Raw genomic sequence first — 13,557 nt, 5'->3', positions numbered from 1 at the left:
GGCACTGTGCCTAGCAAGAGGTGTGCCAGTGAAGCTTTGTGCTGAGGTGGCAACTGTGTGCACATGCAGTGTGTGCATAGTGTGCCTGACAAGGGACTGTGCCTGCAGAGGGTTGGTACATATGATGTCAGTAAGGTGATGTGGCAATGCTGACATGGCACTGATGACATGTCCCTGATGACATGGCACAGGTGACGTGGCTGATGATGTGGTAGTCAGTGATGACGTGGCCTGGTGATGTGGTACTGATGATGTCTCAACTGAGCTAGGCTGCTAACGTGGCTGCTTACGTGGTGTTGATGACGTGGCTTTCAGTGATGATGTGGCAGATAAGGTCTACCACGTGGCTGGTCCTTAACCAAGCCCTAGTGTGGTGACCCTGAGGATAAGACTTGGCCACGTGTCGCTACGTGGTCAGCCAGAATCTTTTAAGGTGCTGACAGAATCTCTAAGATTTCATCGACGGAACTTCGACGATGCTGAGCTTGGGAGCCCATGAGCTCCGTGTGTGGAGGCGCTGGCTATGTATGGGAGCTTGTTTCATCAATGGCATTGGTTGATGGAGCCTTGCACAACACTAGAGAGGAGGTGCTAGGCTGCAGAAGTCTGAGGTGCCGGCTATGAGGGCTTTGGAGCTTGGAGCTACCCGGGCGGCTATCGACCGTCGCTCGGTGTGGTATAACGGGAGCTGCTGGCGTGGATGGAGTTGTTGATCATTGGAGTAGGCGCCTCAGTTGCTGCGTTGCAAGCCTGTGGTTGAAGGCTATGGCACCACAGAGAATGGCTTAGAGGTCGTCGAAGAGCCAACGATGGAGCTTCGTTGCAACCTTCCCCCTGTCGCTCGGGAGAATCCGTCTGCAGTCCGTGGCTAGAGGTTGAAGGTGTCTTTAGAGGAGTTGCGTCTACGAGAAGGAGCTCTTTGAGTCTCGGCTGGCGTTGAATGGAAGAGGTCGGTTGGTGAAGTGCCTTTCGTAGAAGGTGAAGCTCCTGAGCTCCCGAGAAGGCTTGACACTGCCGCCTCTATGAGATTTACAGTAAGGTGGGCTAATCCTCAAAGAGCCTATCTTTGTGAACAAAGGTACAGATCTCTTTTTTTTTAGATTGTCGTCGTGATGAAGGCTTTGAAGCCTTGGGTGCTACAGAGAAGCTGGTAGTGAGTCGCGGCCCTTGGAGAGGTCGTTGTAGACTATCTTCTTGACGCCGCTTGAGGACGAGCCACCTTGTGTGGCTAGTGCTAGCTATAGGAGTTGCAAGAGTTGTAGTCCTGCTTGCTTGTTGCAGCTAGGTGCTTGCGGAGCACTCAGGCAATAACGGAAATTACTATCTCTCTCTCAATTCTTTGAAGAAACTCTTGATGGAAATCCTCTCTCACTCAAAAAGAAGAAATCTCTCTCTCACAATAAGAATGAACGGAATTCTCAGACATGCAATGGATGAAGTTCTCTCAACGGAAGAGAAAACTCAAGTTCACAATCTCTCGATCTCTATCTCACTCTCGCATACGGATCACAATGCCTCAGCGGAAGGTAAGGGAGCTCTGATACCATGACAAAATATGAAGAGGGAGAGGAGAAGAGTGGAGATGAGGAGAGAGTGCACAGCTAGAGAGCACACCACAAATGACTAACTGTACACTAGATTTAGTTGAAAAAATAGAATATATACAAACCCTTTTAGGGTTAGGGTTAGGGGTTCTAGCCCTTTCCTTTATAGCACTCTATAAGGTTAGTGCTATGCACATATGATCACGTGATGGTGCTATGCACACATGATCACATGATGTTGAGCGTGAACTCTCAACAATCGGCCCCTGGGTTCAACACAAGAGACTCCTGCCATTACCTTTGCCTCTTGGTACCAAACCTCCATGGATAAATTGACAAACCAATGTCTTTGGGTTTTCTAGTGGGTTAACTAAGCCTTTCATTAGTGTGTTTAGCATACTTAGAAAGATGCTCCGTTTATATTATGTAACCAAAGGAGCATGGTTGGATGTCACAATTGTGTCTACGATGCATTAAAAATCCAAGTTTAGATAATAAAGAAGACATAGAACTCATTGAGAGGTGTCTAAGCAGCTTGGTATATGCTGCGAGTTAATATGTTTCAAGTATTACATACTTGAATTGTATGCTTTCACTATAGCGATGGTCACAAGATGCCAAAATACCACATCTAGAAGAAGCACCTAGAAATGTTGCCGAGTGGAAGTCAATAAAGATTGTAGAAATGTGGTGACTTGATCACAAGCCCCAAAGATGACTACTCTAATGTTACATATCAAGGCTAGGGTGCAAATTTCCACTAGAAGAAAAAAAGCAAGTAGCTAAGCAAATCATGATCCACTTGAGGAAAGAGTTGGTGATGATATATTATCATGGAGAGAAGCTTTAAGTCTTAAAGATGCCATGAAGGATGACGCGCCAAAGCGAATCCATTGAAAGGGAAGACTTGACCCGCAAAGTGAATCCATTAAAAGTGAAGAGTTAACCCTTACAGCTTGGAAGACCTTTAAGGATCTTAATATCAGCATGACGATGAGATAACTAATGGAAATGGCACCCTATTGCAAGCAATTCTTCCACTGCAGAGAGACAAAGAAAGCAATTCATGTACCTACAACACGTGTTCTAGAAGCTATAGATGCTTTGCAATTTTTTATGTGAAGCTAAAGAGGAATATGAGTCAAAGGAGTCACAATGGATGGAGATTTTGGTGTTAATAACAATTTTGAGTCAATTAGAAAAAGGCACAAAATAAAGAATGTTAGTATATTCAATGAGCATGTTAAAGGATGTTTATATCAGATTCTTGTCACATTTATTGTGATCCAAATGGAAGAGGATAATGCCTCTCATATGCTACTCAGCAGGTCATGGCTTAAGACAACTAAGGTTTTGCATAATTCGGGAAATGAAGAATTGACAATCAAGACATAGGAAAGCAAACGAAAGTCTTCAATACATCCTATGCACTAAAAAAGAAACTCAAGCTAAAATCTTTGCAATCCTAAAAGGATGTTCCAATAGATTGAGAAGAATGTAATGTTGATGTATCCATTTCTAGACCTTCATGAAGTGCTAGAGAAACAAAAGGGAATGTTCTATCGAGACCTATTTCTAGCGGCCATAATTGACCTTTTTGTAGTAAAGGTAGATTTTCATGAAGTGCTAGAGAAACAAAAGGGAATGTTCTATCGAGACCTATTTCTAGCTGCATAATTGACCTTTTTGTAGTAAATGTAGACCTTCATGAAGTGCTAGAGAAACAAAAGGGAGTTTCTATTGAGCCTTTACCCCCTCAAGTGTCATATTGACTTTGATCTATTGAAGGCTGCTCATGATTATTTAGAGATGCCAATTGATCAAATGGCAGGTGTTTGACTAGTAATTATTGGGCTAGTAATATAAACAACAAGCAAGGGTTGGGTCAAAAGGTGAGAACTCTCTATTGTTGTAGATATCACAAAACTTCTTCTCCACACTACCACATAGGCTTCAATAGTTGATGCTTATATGGGGGAATAGGGGGGGTTTATATAGGGGCTAGCTACCTCTTTTATTTGGCCAACCTAATGGTCAGTTCCCACAAAGTGGGCCGACTAGACTCGTTGGCTACTGGCTGACCCCTTGGGCAAGTCTATAATAGGCCCTGACAATGGCTCTTTTTGCTTGTTTTTGCTGATGCTCCTGTAGCCCATGCTGCTGCTCCAAACCTACCACCCCATATCCCTTCCCGAGTCACAGTCATATGCCCCCTATGTCCTCATATGGGGGTCTCACAATTGGGACACTTTAACAAGAAATGCATCCATTTACTCCCACGACTAGAAAATCTTTTGTCAATCTCTATAACCTTTTCTCTAAGCTCTTTGGCTAAGGAGAATTACTATATTCAATTGAAGCATCACTAATGCCTTATCTTCCTTGGCATGACAAAGCATACATAGATGAAATAGAAACATTTGAGCTGATTTTATCCCTATAGCTTGTTAGGATCACAATGCACATTTGACACATTTTCATCAACAGGGAAACCATGAGCATCAATACATCAACTTGCATTTGGACCTCTTGAAAAGCATATAGGCTCATATAAAGACACAAAAATCTCCCAAGTTATGCGATCGAAACAATGTAAGGAGATAGCTACAATTGCTTGATGAAATTTGTATAAAGGCACAACAAGTCTCTAAGATAGGATGATTTAATAGAGCTAGCTAGATGTAGCCTTTAAATTCGAATAAACATACATTTTAGAAAAACCACCACAATGAGGTGAAGAACTTCCACCACAATCCAATCAGGAAAGAAGACAAGAATCTTGGCTTATTCAAAGGCATGACATTATACTAACCAAAAAAGCATGGATATATCTACTATATTGGCCATGCCTTGGCAACTTAAACTTGGAAATCCAATAATCACTACGTAAGCGAGAATGGATCTCGTGTGCAAAATGCCAATGATTTAAAAGAATCACATAATAAAGAAAAAACAACAAAAATGTATATGTGGCATTGATTATCCTAGGCTGTACAAATGATCGAATCTCCCATTGTGTAGTGTGCCCAAACAGAGAGTCTCTTGCTATTACACTTCAAAACTATCCCCCCACGCTTCAAACCAAAGCAAGGACTCCATTGTGTCTAAATAACAACCAGCAAAAGATTCCTAAAAGATACTCTTAACAATTTTTATGATATTTTGAATTTGTTATTTCTAAAATATGTTCATTGTAACGGTTCATGCCGTTATTGCATATTATTACCATCCAACCTACACGTGAATCCAAGTTCAGGGATTAGGTTTTGATTCATCCTTGAAATCAAATTAGTATGCAACCTTCTACACAAGCACCCAACCTCATCTGTAGGATTGTAAATTGTATACAAATATAATTCCAAGAATTTGGTCGGGGTAATACAACCAAGCATGTGAAATGTTATCTCAAGAGATATTTCTACTACCAAAGTATGCCTCTTGAGCTTCTACCACTCCTTAATGGTCAACATCGGGCAACAACCCACTACGTTTGCAATAGAGTTTTTTAGCATTCTGAAAGTATAATGTAGGCAATTTATATTCACATTCAAAGTGTACATAATGATTATAATTGTCCTTAAATAAAACAAATGATTGTTAATTGATTGACATGTTCTTTCAAATCAATGCACTTACATGCAATACCTTGATATTATGTTCCCACTATAGCTCTCAATTATCTCTAGGTCTAGGTTGACCATGTGCGTTCAATACCCTCGACGTTTGTTCTAAGGTCAATTATCTTACCTTCTCCTTGAGAAGTCCGATTTGATTCGACATTTGTACCAAGGTCAATTCCAATTTGGTTATCGATTGGTCTTAGCAATAGATTTATATGGATTTAATAGCAAGATGCTTTCTACCTCGAAAGCTTGTATCATAGGCATGCTTGATTGTCACTACATCCAGATGATGCCAACTCTCAACATCCCTTTATTTATAGCAAGTTTGATAGCTTTGTTTCCACACTCGATGAACATCTACAACTCAACCATTCATGAAGCTAGGAGTGCTACTTGACTTGTTTGCACCCTTCATTATGTCACATGTAGTCACATCCCACTAGACCGCTTATTAGAGTTGCTATCTTCACTATTGCCTTTACAAAAATGTAGACAAATATATTCCTTCCAAGAACCCACACCAACACCCCATCAATAGGGAATTCTCCATGAGAGCATGCCGATTCTATCTCAAAAAGCAATATCTTGCACCCACTCTAACTACATGCTCTTGTACCATTTGCTTCCTATTGCTAACTTCCCAAGCAAGGTCAAGAAGACCTAGTATCCATCTATTGGGATATGTGTGATCAAGGGCTTGCTAGGTGCATGTGTGCATCCACTACCAGTCATATGGTTGTGTGTGTGTGTGTAGAAGAGGCACACTTAGTGCCATAGGCCATGACACAAGTGATGATGTAATGCAAAGGCCCCCACATGGGGTGGTGCCTATGATTTAGGAGTTACCTCCTTTGATGTAGGAGATGTGCCATTGATTTAGGCCACCCTCTCTGCCATTCTATGAAAGAGAGGACTTTCTCTTAACTCAATGAAACAATTTTGCACTTGGTTCCCACACTCTCTTCCATGGTGTCCTCCTTCTCTCCCACTCCCCAACATGTGGTATCAGAGCCATGGAAGCTACCATAGCCCAAGAACCCTAGCTAGGTTGTGCTGCCACGTGGCATCATCCCTACCAAACTCACCTTCTTCCTTCTCTTCTTCTTCCCCAGTTCGTGCTAATCTTGTCAAGCTCCATACACACACTCAAGGCGACATTTCTCCTAGCCCTCTTGGCTAGAGATAGCTCTCATATAGGTGACCTTTGAGCCTAGAGAACTCTCCAACATTTTGCCCCTGCTGCCCACCATTACGACTTCTCTACCTGTGACCTCTTCACGAAATTCATCATCTGTGGGGCACATGTCGACATTTGCTTCTAGCTTTGCTTTAGCAATAGTATGATCAAGCTTCTCATGAATTTTGAGCTCAAACTGAGCTAAAATCATGGAAAAATCATCACTTTTTCACTCAGGAATGGTGCATCTCTAACAGGCTACTGCAGATTTCATTTCGCCCATCGTCTCTAGTGGACCTTAGCTACAGTAAGGGCATCGCTTTGCCTCCAAAAGCCCTCTCCAAGTGTGCTCATAACTCCTCAATTCTGCCCTACAACTCTCAGTTTCTCAAATTGGGAAAAACTAGAGAAGTTCAATCAAAGTTTGACTATTCCAATCAATTGACTAGCCAACTATGATGTTTATTATCTATTATAGTTTGTTGGACTCTCAAATCTATATCTTGACTGGGATTCATTCAGATTTCAAGTCTCCAAGTGTCACTAACACTTTGGAAATTATGCTTATCATGATGTATGAGATGAATTTACTTTTTAATGATTTCTTTTTGCCATATATTTATGAGATATATGAGCTTCAATGTACAAGAGTAGACACTGCCCTTGTTTTATCAACAAGTGGTAAGACCCTCTTCAAATCTGGTTACTTTGAAGGTATATGGTATGCATTTGAGGGTTCTATTCTAGAGGCATATCTCATGGAGACTAAGGAGAGTGATCAAGGTGATTACAACATCTTGGCAATCTATGCAAATGATTTTGTAGACTGGAGAACTAGAAGATGAGTACATTAGAAAGAAACCTTGCAAATTTCGTGGTTTAACTATACACAATATGGAGAATCGTCACTTAAGAAAAGCTATCCCTTGATATGCTTGCTAAGAGACAAGCTGAAGAAGATGCCATGAAGGGCAAGGCCTTGTGGAAAAACGAACGCAATCATTGTGGAAAGACCAAGATTGCTACAAGATCAATCCTTGCACTTATTGTGGCAATAATAATCATTCATAGAAGTTTTGCAATGAGCAAAAGAAAAACATGGCAAATCTGGTTAAAGAGAACTCCATCAACAAATGAAGAATAAAACTTTATGGTAGAAGACAAAGACTACCTTTTGAGCACTTTGTCTTTTGAACTTTATTTATCATCACTTGGTCAAATTTTTGAGGTTCTTTGTCGAGAATAGTATTCCCAAAAGATGAATGATATTCAATCATTCATAAGGCCTACCCAAGATCAAAAAAAGTAAACAAAAAGGAATCCACTGAAAATGGTGTGAAGGAAGAGGAGATAAAGGGGAGAGAGAGAGAGAGAGAGAGAGAGAGAGAGAAGGGGACTAGGAGAAAAGTTAGAGATCATGTGTAAAAAGACTTGAGGAGATAAAGCAGGGAAAAGAGAGAGAGAGAGAGAGAGAGAGAGAGTCAACCACTTTAAAGTCTGCATTCAAGTCCAATGAAGAAGACCCAATAGAAAAAATACACTTTCAAAAATTCAAGAAATGCCTAATTTCTGCTTTGCCAAAATCTCATCATTGCTAAGGCTACGCTGAGGGCTGACCAAAGAATGTTGTGTGTTTAGTCTTTTGTAAATCACCTTTGGTCACCATATGATGTAAGCCATGTGATATGTGTTTATCCTCATGATACCTCTTGCAAACATGAGAAACTAGGTCCACACAAAGGCCTAAAGATTAATCCTTGTACATGCAAGGGAGGTAACCATTTGAGGGGATCTATCCCATTTTTGTAAATCTTGACCCTTGGGTACCTTTGCCAGCATAAGATCCTAGCCATAGATTTATCCTTGATCATCATGAGATGACATGTGAAACTATGTGACTAGATGTATCCTTGACATAAGGAAAAGCAAACCTTTGAGAGGAGGTATGTTGGAATATGTGTGATCAAGGGCTTGCTAGGTGCATGTGTGCATCCACTAACAATCATATGGTTGTGTTTTTGAGTGAGGCACACTTAGTGCCATAGGCCATGACACAAGTGATGATGAATGCAAAGACTCCCACATGGGATGGTGCCTATGATTGTGGAATTCCTATGATTTAGGAGGAAACTTCTTTGATGCAAGAGAGGTGCCATTGATTTAAGCCACCCTCTCCCATTCTATAAAAGAGAGAACTTTCTCTCAACTCAATGGAACAATTTTGCACTTGGTTCCAACACTCTCTTCCATGGTGTCCTCTCCTACTCCTCAGCAACCAGTAAATTAGAAGGAAATGGAGAGAGGTGAAGGTGAATGAATATAGAAAAACTTAGATGAGTGAATCGAGAGAAAAAAGAAATGAAACTTAGATAAGTGCATCAAGAGAAGAAAAGAAATGAAAGAGAGGATCGCCCATTAAATACGAGTTGGCCATTTTTGCAAGAGACCTCTTTTTAAATAATCACATGCTTTTCATAAAGATGGTCTCATTCAAACTAAATGACAAAATTATTCACTACACCTCATCTAACGCAAAAACTTCATCCAAACAAAGTGAAAGTCATTTAAGATCCTCACAAAGAGACAAAACCTATACCCAAAACTCATTACAATGGCCTAAACTACCACTAATCCTAACACTAAACACCCATTAACATGGTCACCTTTACCAAATGAGCTCAATTATAAACCAGATTAGCATCATCCCTTGCCCAAAAATTCCCTTAACATGTGCAACAGCTAAACAACATGATGGGAGTGGGCAGCTTTGCTAAACTCCAAATCTCACATGAGAAGACCTCTGAAGTCCCCTTCTTCTATCACATCATACATGCTTGTGGACAGTGAAAAGCATTCCTTAAGTCAACTTTCCACCTGGCCTCCTTAAGTCAAGGAAGCAACGATCCAAACAAGCAGTATTACTTTCCACCTGGCCAACACCAGCTTGCACACTGGTACTTCATGCACAATTTTTTCACATTTTTATTTATTGGGGAGGCCAAGGGAATGAGGCATCACTTGGATGCACAAACCAGAGCTCGTAAAACAGAGCCCAAGCAGTATTACTTTCCACCTGGCCAACTTTCCACCTGGCCAACACCAGCTTACACACTGGTACTTACATGCACAATTTTTTCACATTTTTTATTTAGTGGGGAGGCCAAGGGGGTGAGGCACTACTTGCATGCACATTCAGAGCTCGTATAAACAGACCTAAAGCTCTCTTCATGCGTCCAGAGCTAGGTTCTACAGGTTCAAGACTGCATGCAACCCATTTTGTCTAAAAGCGTAGTGAGGAGAATTTGGGGGTGAAAGGATAATTAAGGGGTGATCGTCGGCAGGTGAAAGATCAGAGCTACCCTCTTAATGTTCATAGTACTTTGAGCCTCCAGCTCTACCCTACCCTACCCTGCAGCACTACATTCCATTACCCTCCCTTTGATTCATGCTGTGTTTGCTAAGCGCTAGCAAGGGCTTTTGTTGTTTCACACCTTGTTGGGATAAGAACTGACAAAAGCAAATAACAAATGAATGGTACCCTATACAACTAAGACACCATGCTACTCTTTTATATCAGACTGTCATGCCCTCTTCACGATCCTGTTTACCAAACTTGAAACCCTGTACCTGTCATACCATGCCTTCATAAATAGGGCTGAAAACCAGTAACATAATTAAGTGCAATAGAAACTTGTTCGCATGCCGCCATATCTGAACACGTACCTAAGAGGTGCTGAAGTCTTCTTTCAGCATTCAGAATATCATTTGCAATATCCAAGCTTGAAAATTGGCAAATCATGGACGAGTACCAAAATAGAATGAAAATCTACCTTACTGTCCCTTCCTTAATGTCCATACAGGTCTGTGAGAACCATCCTTCAGATACAATTATCGCTAGAAATAACCTAACAATGCTAAGAGAGCTCATTAGACCAAGCCAAAACATCCTCTTTTCACAAATAGACTAAAGAGTTCAGCTTCATCTCATTTCAAAAGAATGAGTTAGTTTTACATGTACATCAATATCTCCAGAGTTTCAGCACAATTGAATGCACCCCCCAGAGAAATGGTCAATCAGAAACTCATCTCAAAAAGCCTCAGACCAAGAGGATCTTCAATAGGACAATAATTAGCATGGACTTCTTGAGGTGATCAATCAAGTTGCAAGGCTTATGAACCTGCTTCAACGCTTGCAAGGGACAGCCTAAGAGCAGCAGCCGTTCTTTTGAGGGATAGGTTGACCGTGCATTTGCACAAGCTTTGGCTTGCTGCTATTCATAGCTGGTTGACTTGCCATCCTGAAAAGGAAGAGCATGCATTAGAAGCTTAGATGCATGGAGAGACTGGAGATACCAAAAACGACAAATAAAACTTGAGTCCATGTATCAATTGTTGTTCACCTGTTTTTAATCTCCGCAGCCATTGTCATGAAGGCTTGCTCCACATTGGTCGCATTTTTCGCACTTGTCTCCAGAAATGGAATGCCAATTTCATCGGCAAATGCCTGTCTCCCCAAATACAGGAGTCAAACGCAACTCACAAAACTTTGCCCCATACATTTAAGAAGTGCATAAATACAATTAGGAAAATCTACACACATCTCAACTAATGTAGAAGTACAGTTACAGTACAGTTTTAACTCGGTAATTTAGAATGTATGGAACAAACTTGGTGGTCTATTAACATGCCCAATTCTAACATCTTAAAAGCAAACTGCAAGCACAATTTTAACATTGCCGACGCTTTGTTAGCACCATAGCTGCGTGAACCTCTTGAGACTCTCTCTCTATATATCTATCAATCTATCAAAAATAAATCCATCCATCTCTCTCTCTCCCTCCAAGTTTAAACATGAGAAGATTAAATGCATGAACTCCTCCACACCTTGGCAGTCTGCGAGTCAACAACTTTCTTTGCTGTTAAGTCGTTTTTGTTTCCCACCAAAAGCTTGTTCACATTTTCACTTGCATAACGGTCAATTTCATTCAGCCACTGTTTCACATTGTTGAAACTATCCTGGTCTGTCACATCATATACAATCTGGAAGAGGGAAACAAAAAAACACATCAATTATTGTGGCTCCAAATAAGAATGCGGAAACCTTGCATTAGTTGAATACAGCCTTGAAGAGATCAAAGCAGTGAGGTGCATACAATTATCCCATGTGCTCCTCTGTAATAGCTGCTTGTTATTGTCCTGAATCGTTCTTGCCCAGCCGTATCCCACTGCAACAAATCGCCAAACAACAAATGAAATTTTTAAGTAGGAAGGAAAAGTATTTATCAGACACAGAACAGAGCAAGGAGAGCGTAGCACTTGTCTACAATCACACTGACATAGCCACAACTTCATATGGTGATGTTACTCACAATCTGAAGCTTGATCGTTTTGCCATCAAGTTCTACAGTGCGAATTTTCTGAAACGACACAGCAAGTTAATTATGCGCACAGCCTCTGACATGGCAAAAAGAGAAGATGAGACACTGTCAATCTGCAAGCTGATCCAGTATAACTCACGCAGTTACACTCACAAAATCAACACCAATAGTACTGATGTAGCTCTCGAGATACGAATCATCCTGAAAGGAAACACAAGTTTAGAAAATCCACCCTAAAATGACAACTATGCCTGCATGGAAGGGTATACGCTTCACACTAATAGCTACCACCCAATGAACAATTCTTAAAAAAAGCAGAAATCATTACCGCAAATCGCAATAAAAGGCATGACTTCCCAACGCCTGAATCGCCAATCAGCAAAAGCTTGAATAGGTAATCGCTACACACCACCAAGAAGCGAATCAGCCTCTTAGGAACCCTTTTCATGTTCACGTTGCAAAGCAAGCGCAAGAGGCCTTAAAACCTTTACAGTATAGTGCTACAAGGCATGGTTTAAACAGATCCGTTCACCCAGACGTTTAATTGAAAAATGCAGAACTTAGATGATCCATTAAGCCACAAACCTTCGTCCTTTCCTGCTTTCCTATGCTATCGTGTAACGAAACGAAGTAAGACCTACCACTGCCTCTGTATTATATTGTCGCAAACAAATTTCAAACTGTTCACGGTAAAACCATGCTAAATCTCCCGTTGCAATTTGGGGATTCAGTTTCTCAAGCCCATGCTAAATCTCCCATTGCAATTTGGGAGATTTAGTTATATTCAAGCCCATGCTAAATCTCCCATTGCAATTTGGGGATTCAGTTTCTCGAGGAAACCGTTCCTCTTACAGATCTCCAGATCTCCTAATGATGAATAACCCTCGACGTTTTTGAAGCCGTCGGATCTCAAGAGCATCGGATGAGACGTGCACAAGAGGGAAAAGCTCCGAGGGAGACGAGCGATGCAGATAACACAACCTTGCCTACAGATCCCGGCCAGAGGGGGGGCGGATCCCTCAAGCCAAGGAAGGCTGGATCGCAAAGGGAGCGGCGAAAGAGCAAATCGGAAGGAAAGACGAAGCAAAAACGCAGAATCGGAAGGGAAAAGCCACGGATCTAAAGAAAAAGGGAAAGGGGGAGGAACTTACTATTCAGGATTCATGGTCGAAGGAGGAGGAAGGCGATGGAGATGAGGAGCAAGCTGGCTATGGCGATGATGCAAAAAACAACAAAAACCGAAAGGAAACAATGAAAGAGCAAAACCTTAAAAGAGGAACAGATTCACCGACTAGACAACCACCCAAACTTTCCTCTCTATAAACTCACTCTTAATATCTTCCTAGTTATTGGCCCCCTCAGTTATTGGCCCCCCCCCCCCACTCCTCTCTGCTCTCTCCTCTCCTCTTTGGGCCCACAGGCCTTGTGCCTTGCCTTTCGGACTCTTCTCACTTTTACCGCCCGCCCCCCTTCTCCCCTGCCTTGACTCCACTTGGCTTCCGTGCGCCCCGTGTGTCATTGCTCACCTTATTCTTGCTTCGAACATCGGTCACTTCCATTGTACAAGGAAGAGACATTACAGTAGAGCATACCACTGAATAAATTAGTTCTTGCATTTGTGTAAACAATATTACACAAAATGTTTGTCCTCTTTAACTTAAAGAAACCATCCACCTTGACTCATCCCCCGGTAAATATGGTATGATTGCACCCCTATTACATCTCCTTCCACACTTTACATCACATCATGCACAAAGTAAATAACATCGTGGCTAACTATTACACCTTTAAGGACTAAGCAATAATTCAAAGACAAAGAAGGCCAACTATAATAA

General features: G+C 41.4%; 1 protein-coding gene across 1 annotated transcript; it reads right to left on the bottom strand.

The window, feature by feature from the left end:
- Positions 1 to 10,158: 10,158 nt before the first annotated feature.
- Positions 10,159 to 13,068, bottom strand: LOC147880092 (GTP-binding protein YPTM2-like). Its single transcript, XM_087372122.1, has 8 exons — positions 12,874 to 13,068; positions 12,051 to 12,123; positions 11,876 to 11,923; positions 11,714 to 11,761; positions 11,498 to 11,569; positions 11,229 to 11,384; positions 10,745 to 10,848; positions 10,159 to 10,642 (listed from the first exon to the last, which is right to left on the bottom strand). Exons 1-8 carry the CDS (start codon positions 12,885 to 12,887, stop codon positions 10,549 to 10,551), a joined length of 609 nt encoding a protein of 202 aa, XP_087228248.1. The 5' UTR covers positions 12,888 to 13,068; the 3' UTR covers positions 10,159 to 10,548.
- Positions 13,069 to 13,557: the final 489 nt, after the last annotated feature.

The sequence above is a fragment of the Dipteris shenzhenensis genome, chromosome 33 (assembly GCF_047967505.1).
Source record: "Dipteris shenzhenensis isolate YYH24624 ecotype China chromosome 33, Dip_SZ_1.0, whole genome shotgun sequence".
In the NCBI taxonomy this organism is placed as follows: domain Eukaryota; kingdom Viridiplantae; phylum Streptophyta; class Polypodiopsida; order Gleicheniales; family Dipteridaceae; genus Dipteris; species Dipteris shenzhenensis.
This window is presented reverse-complemented; position numbering and strand designations above follow the sequence as displayed.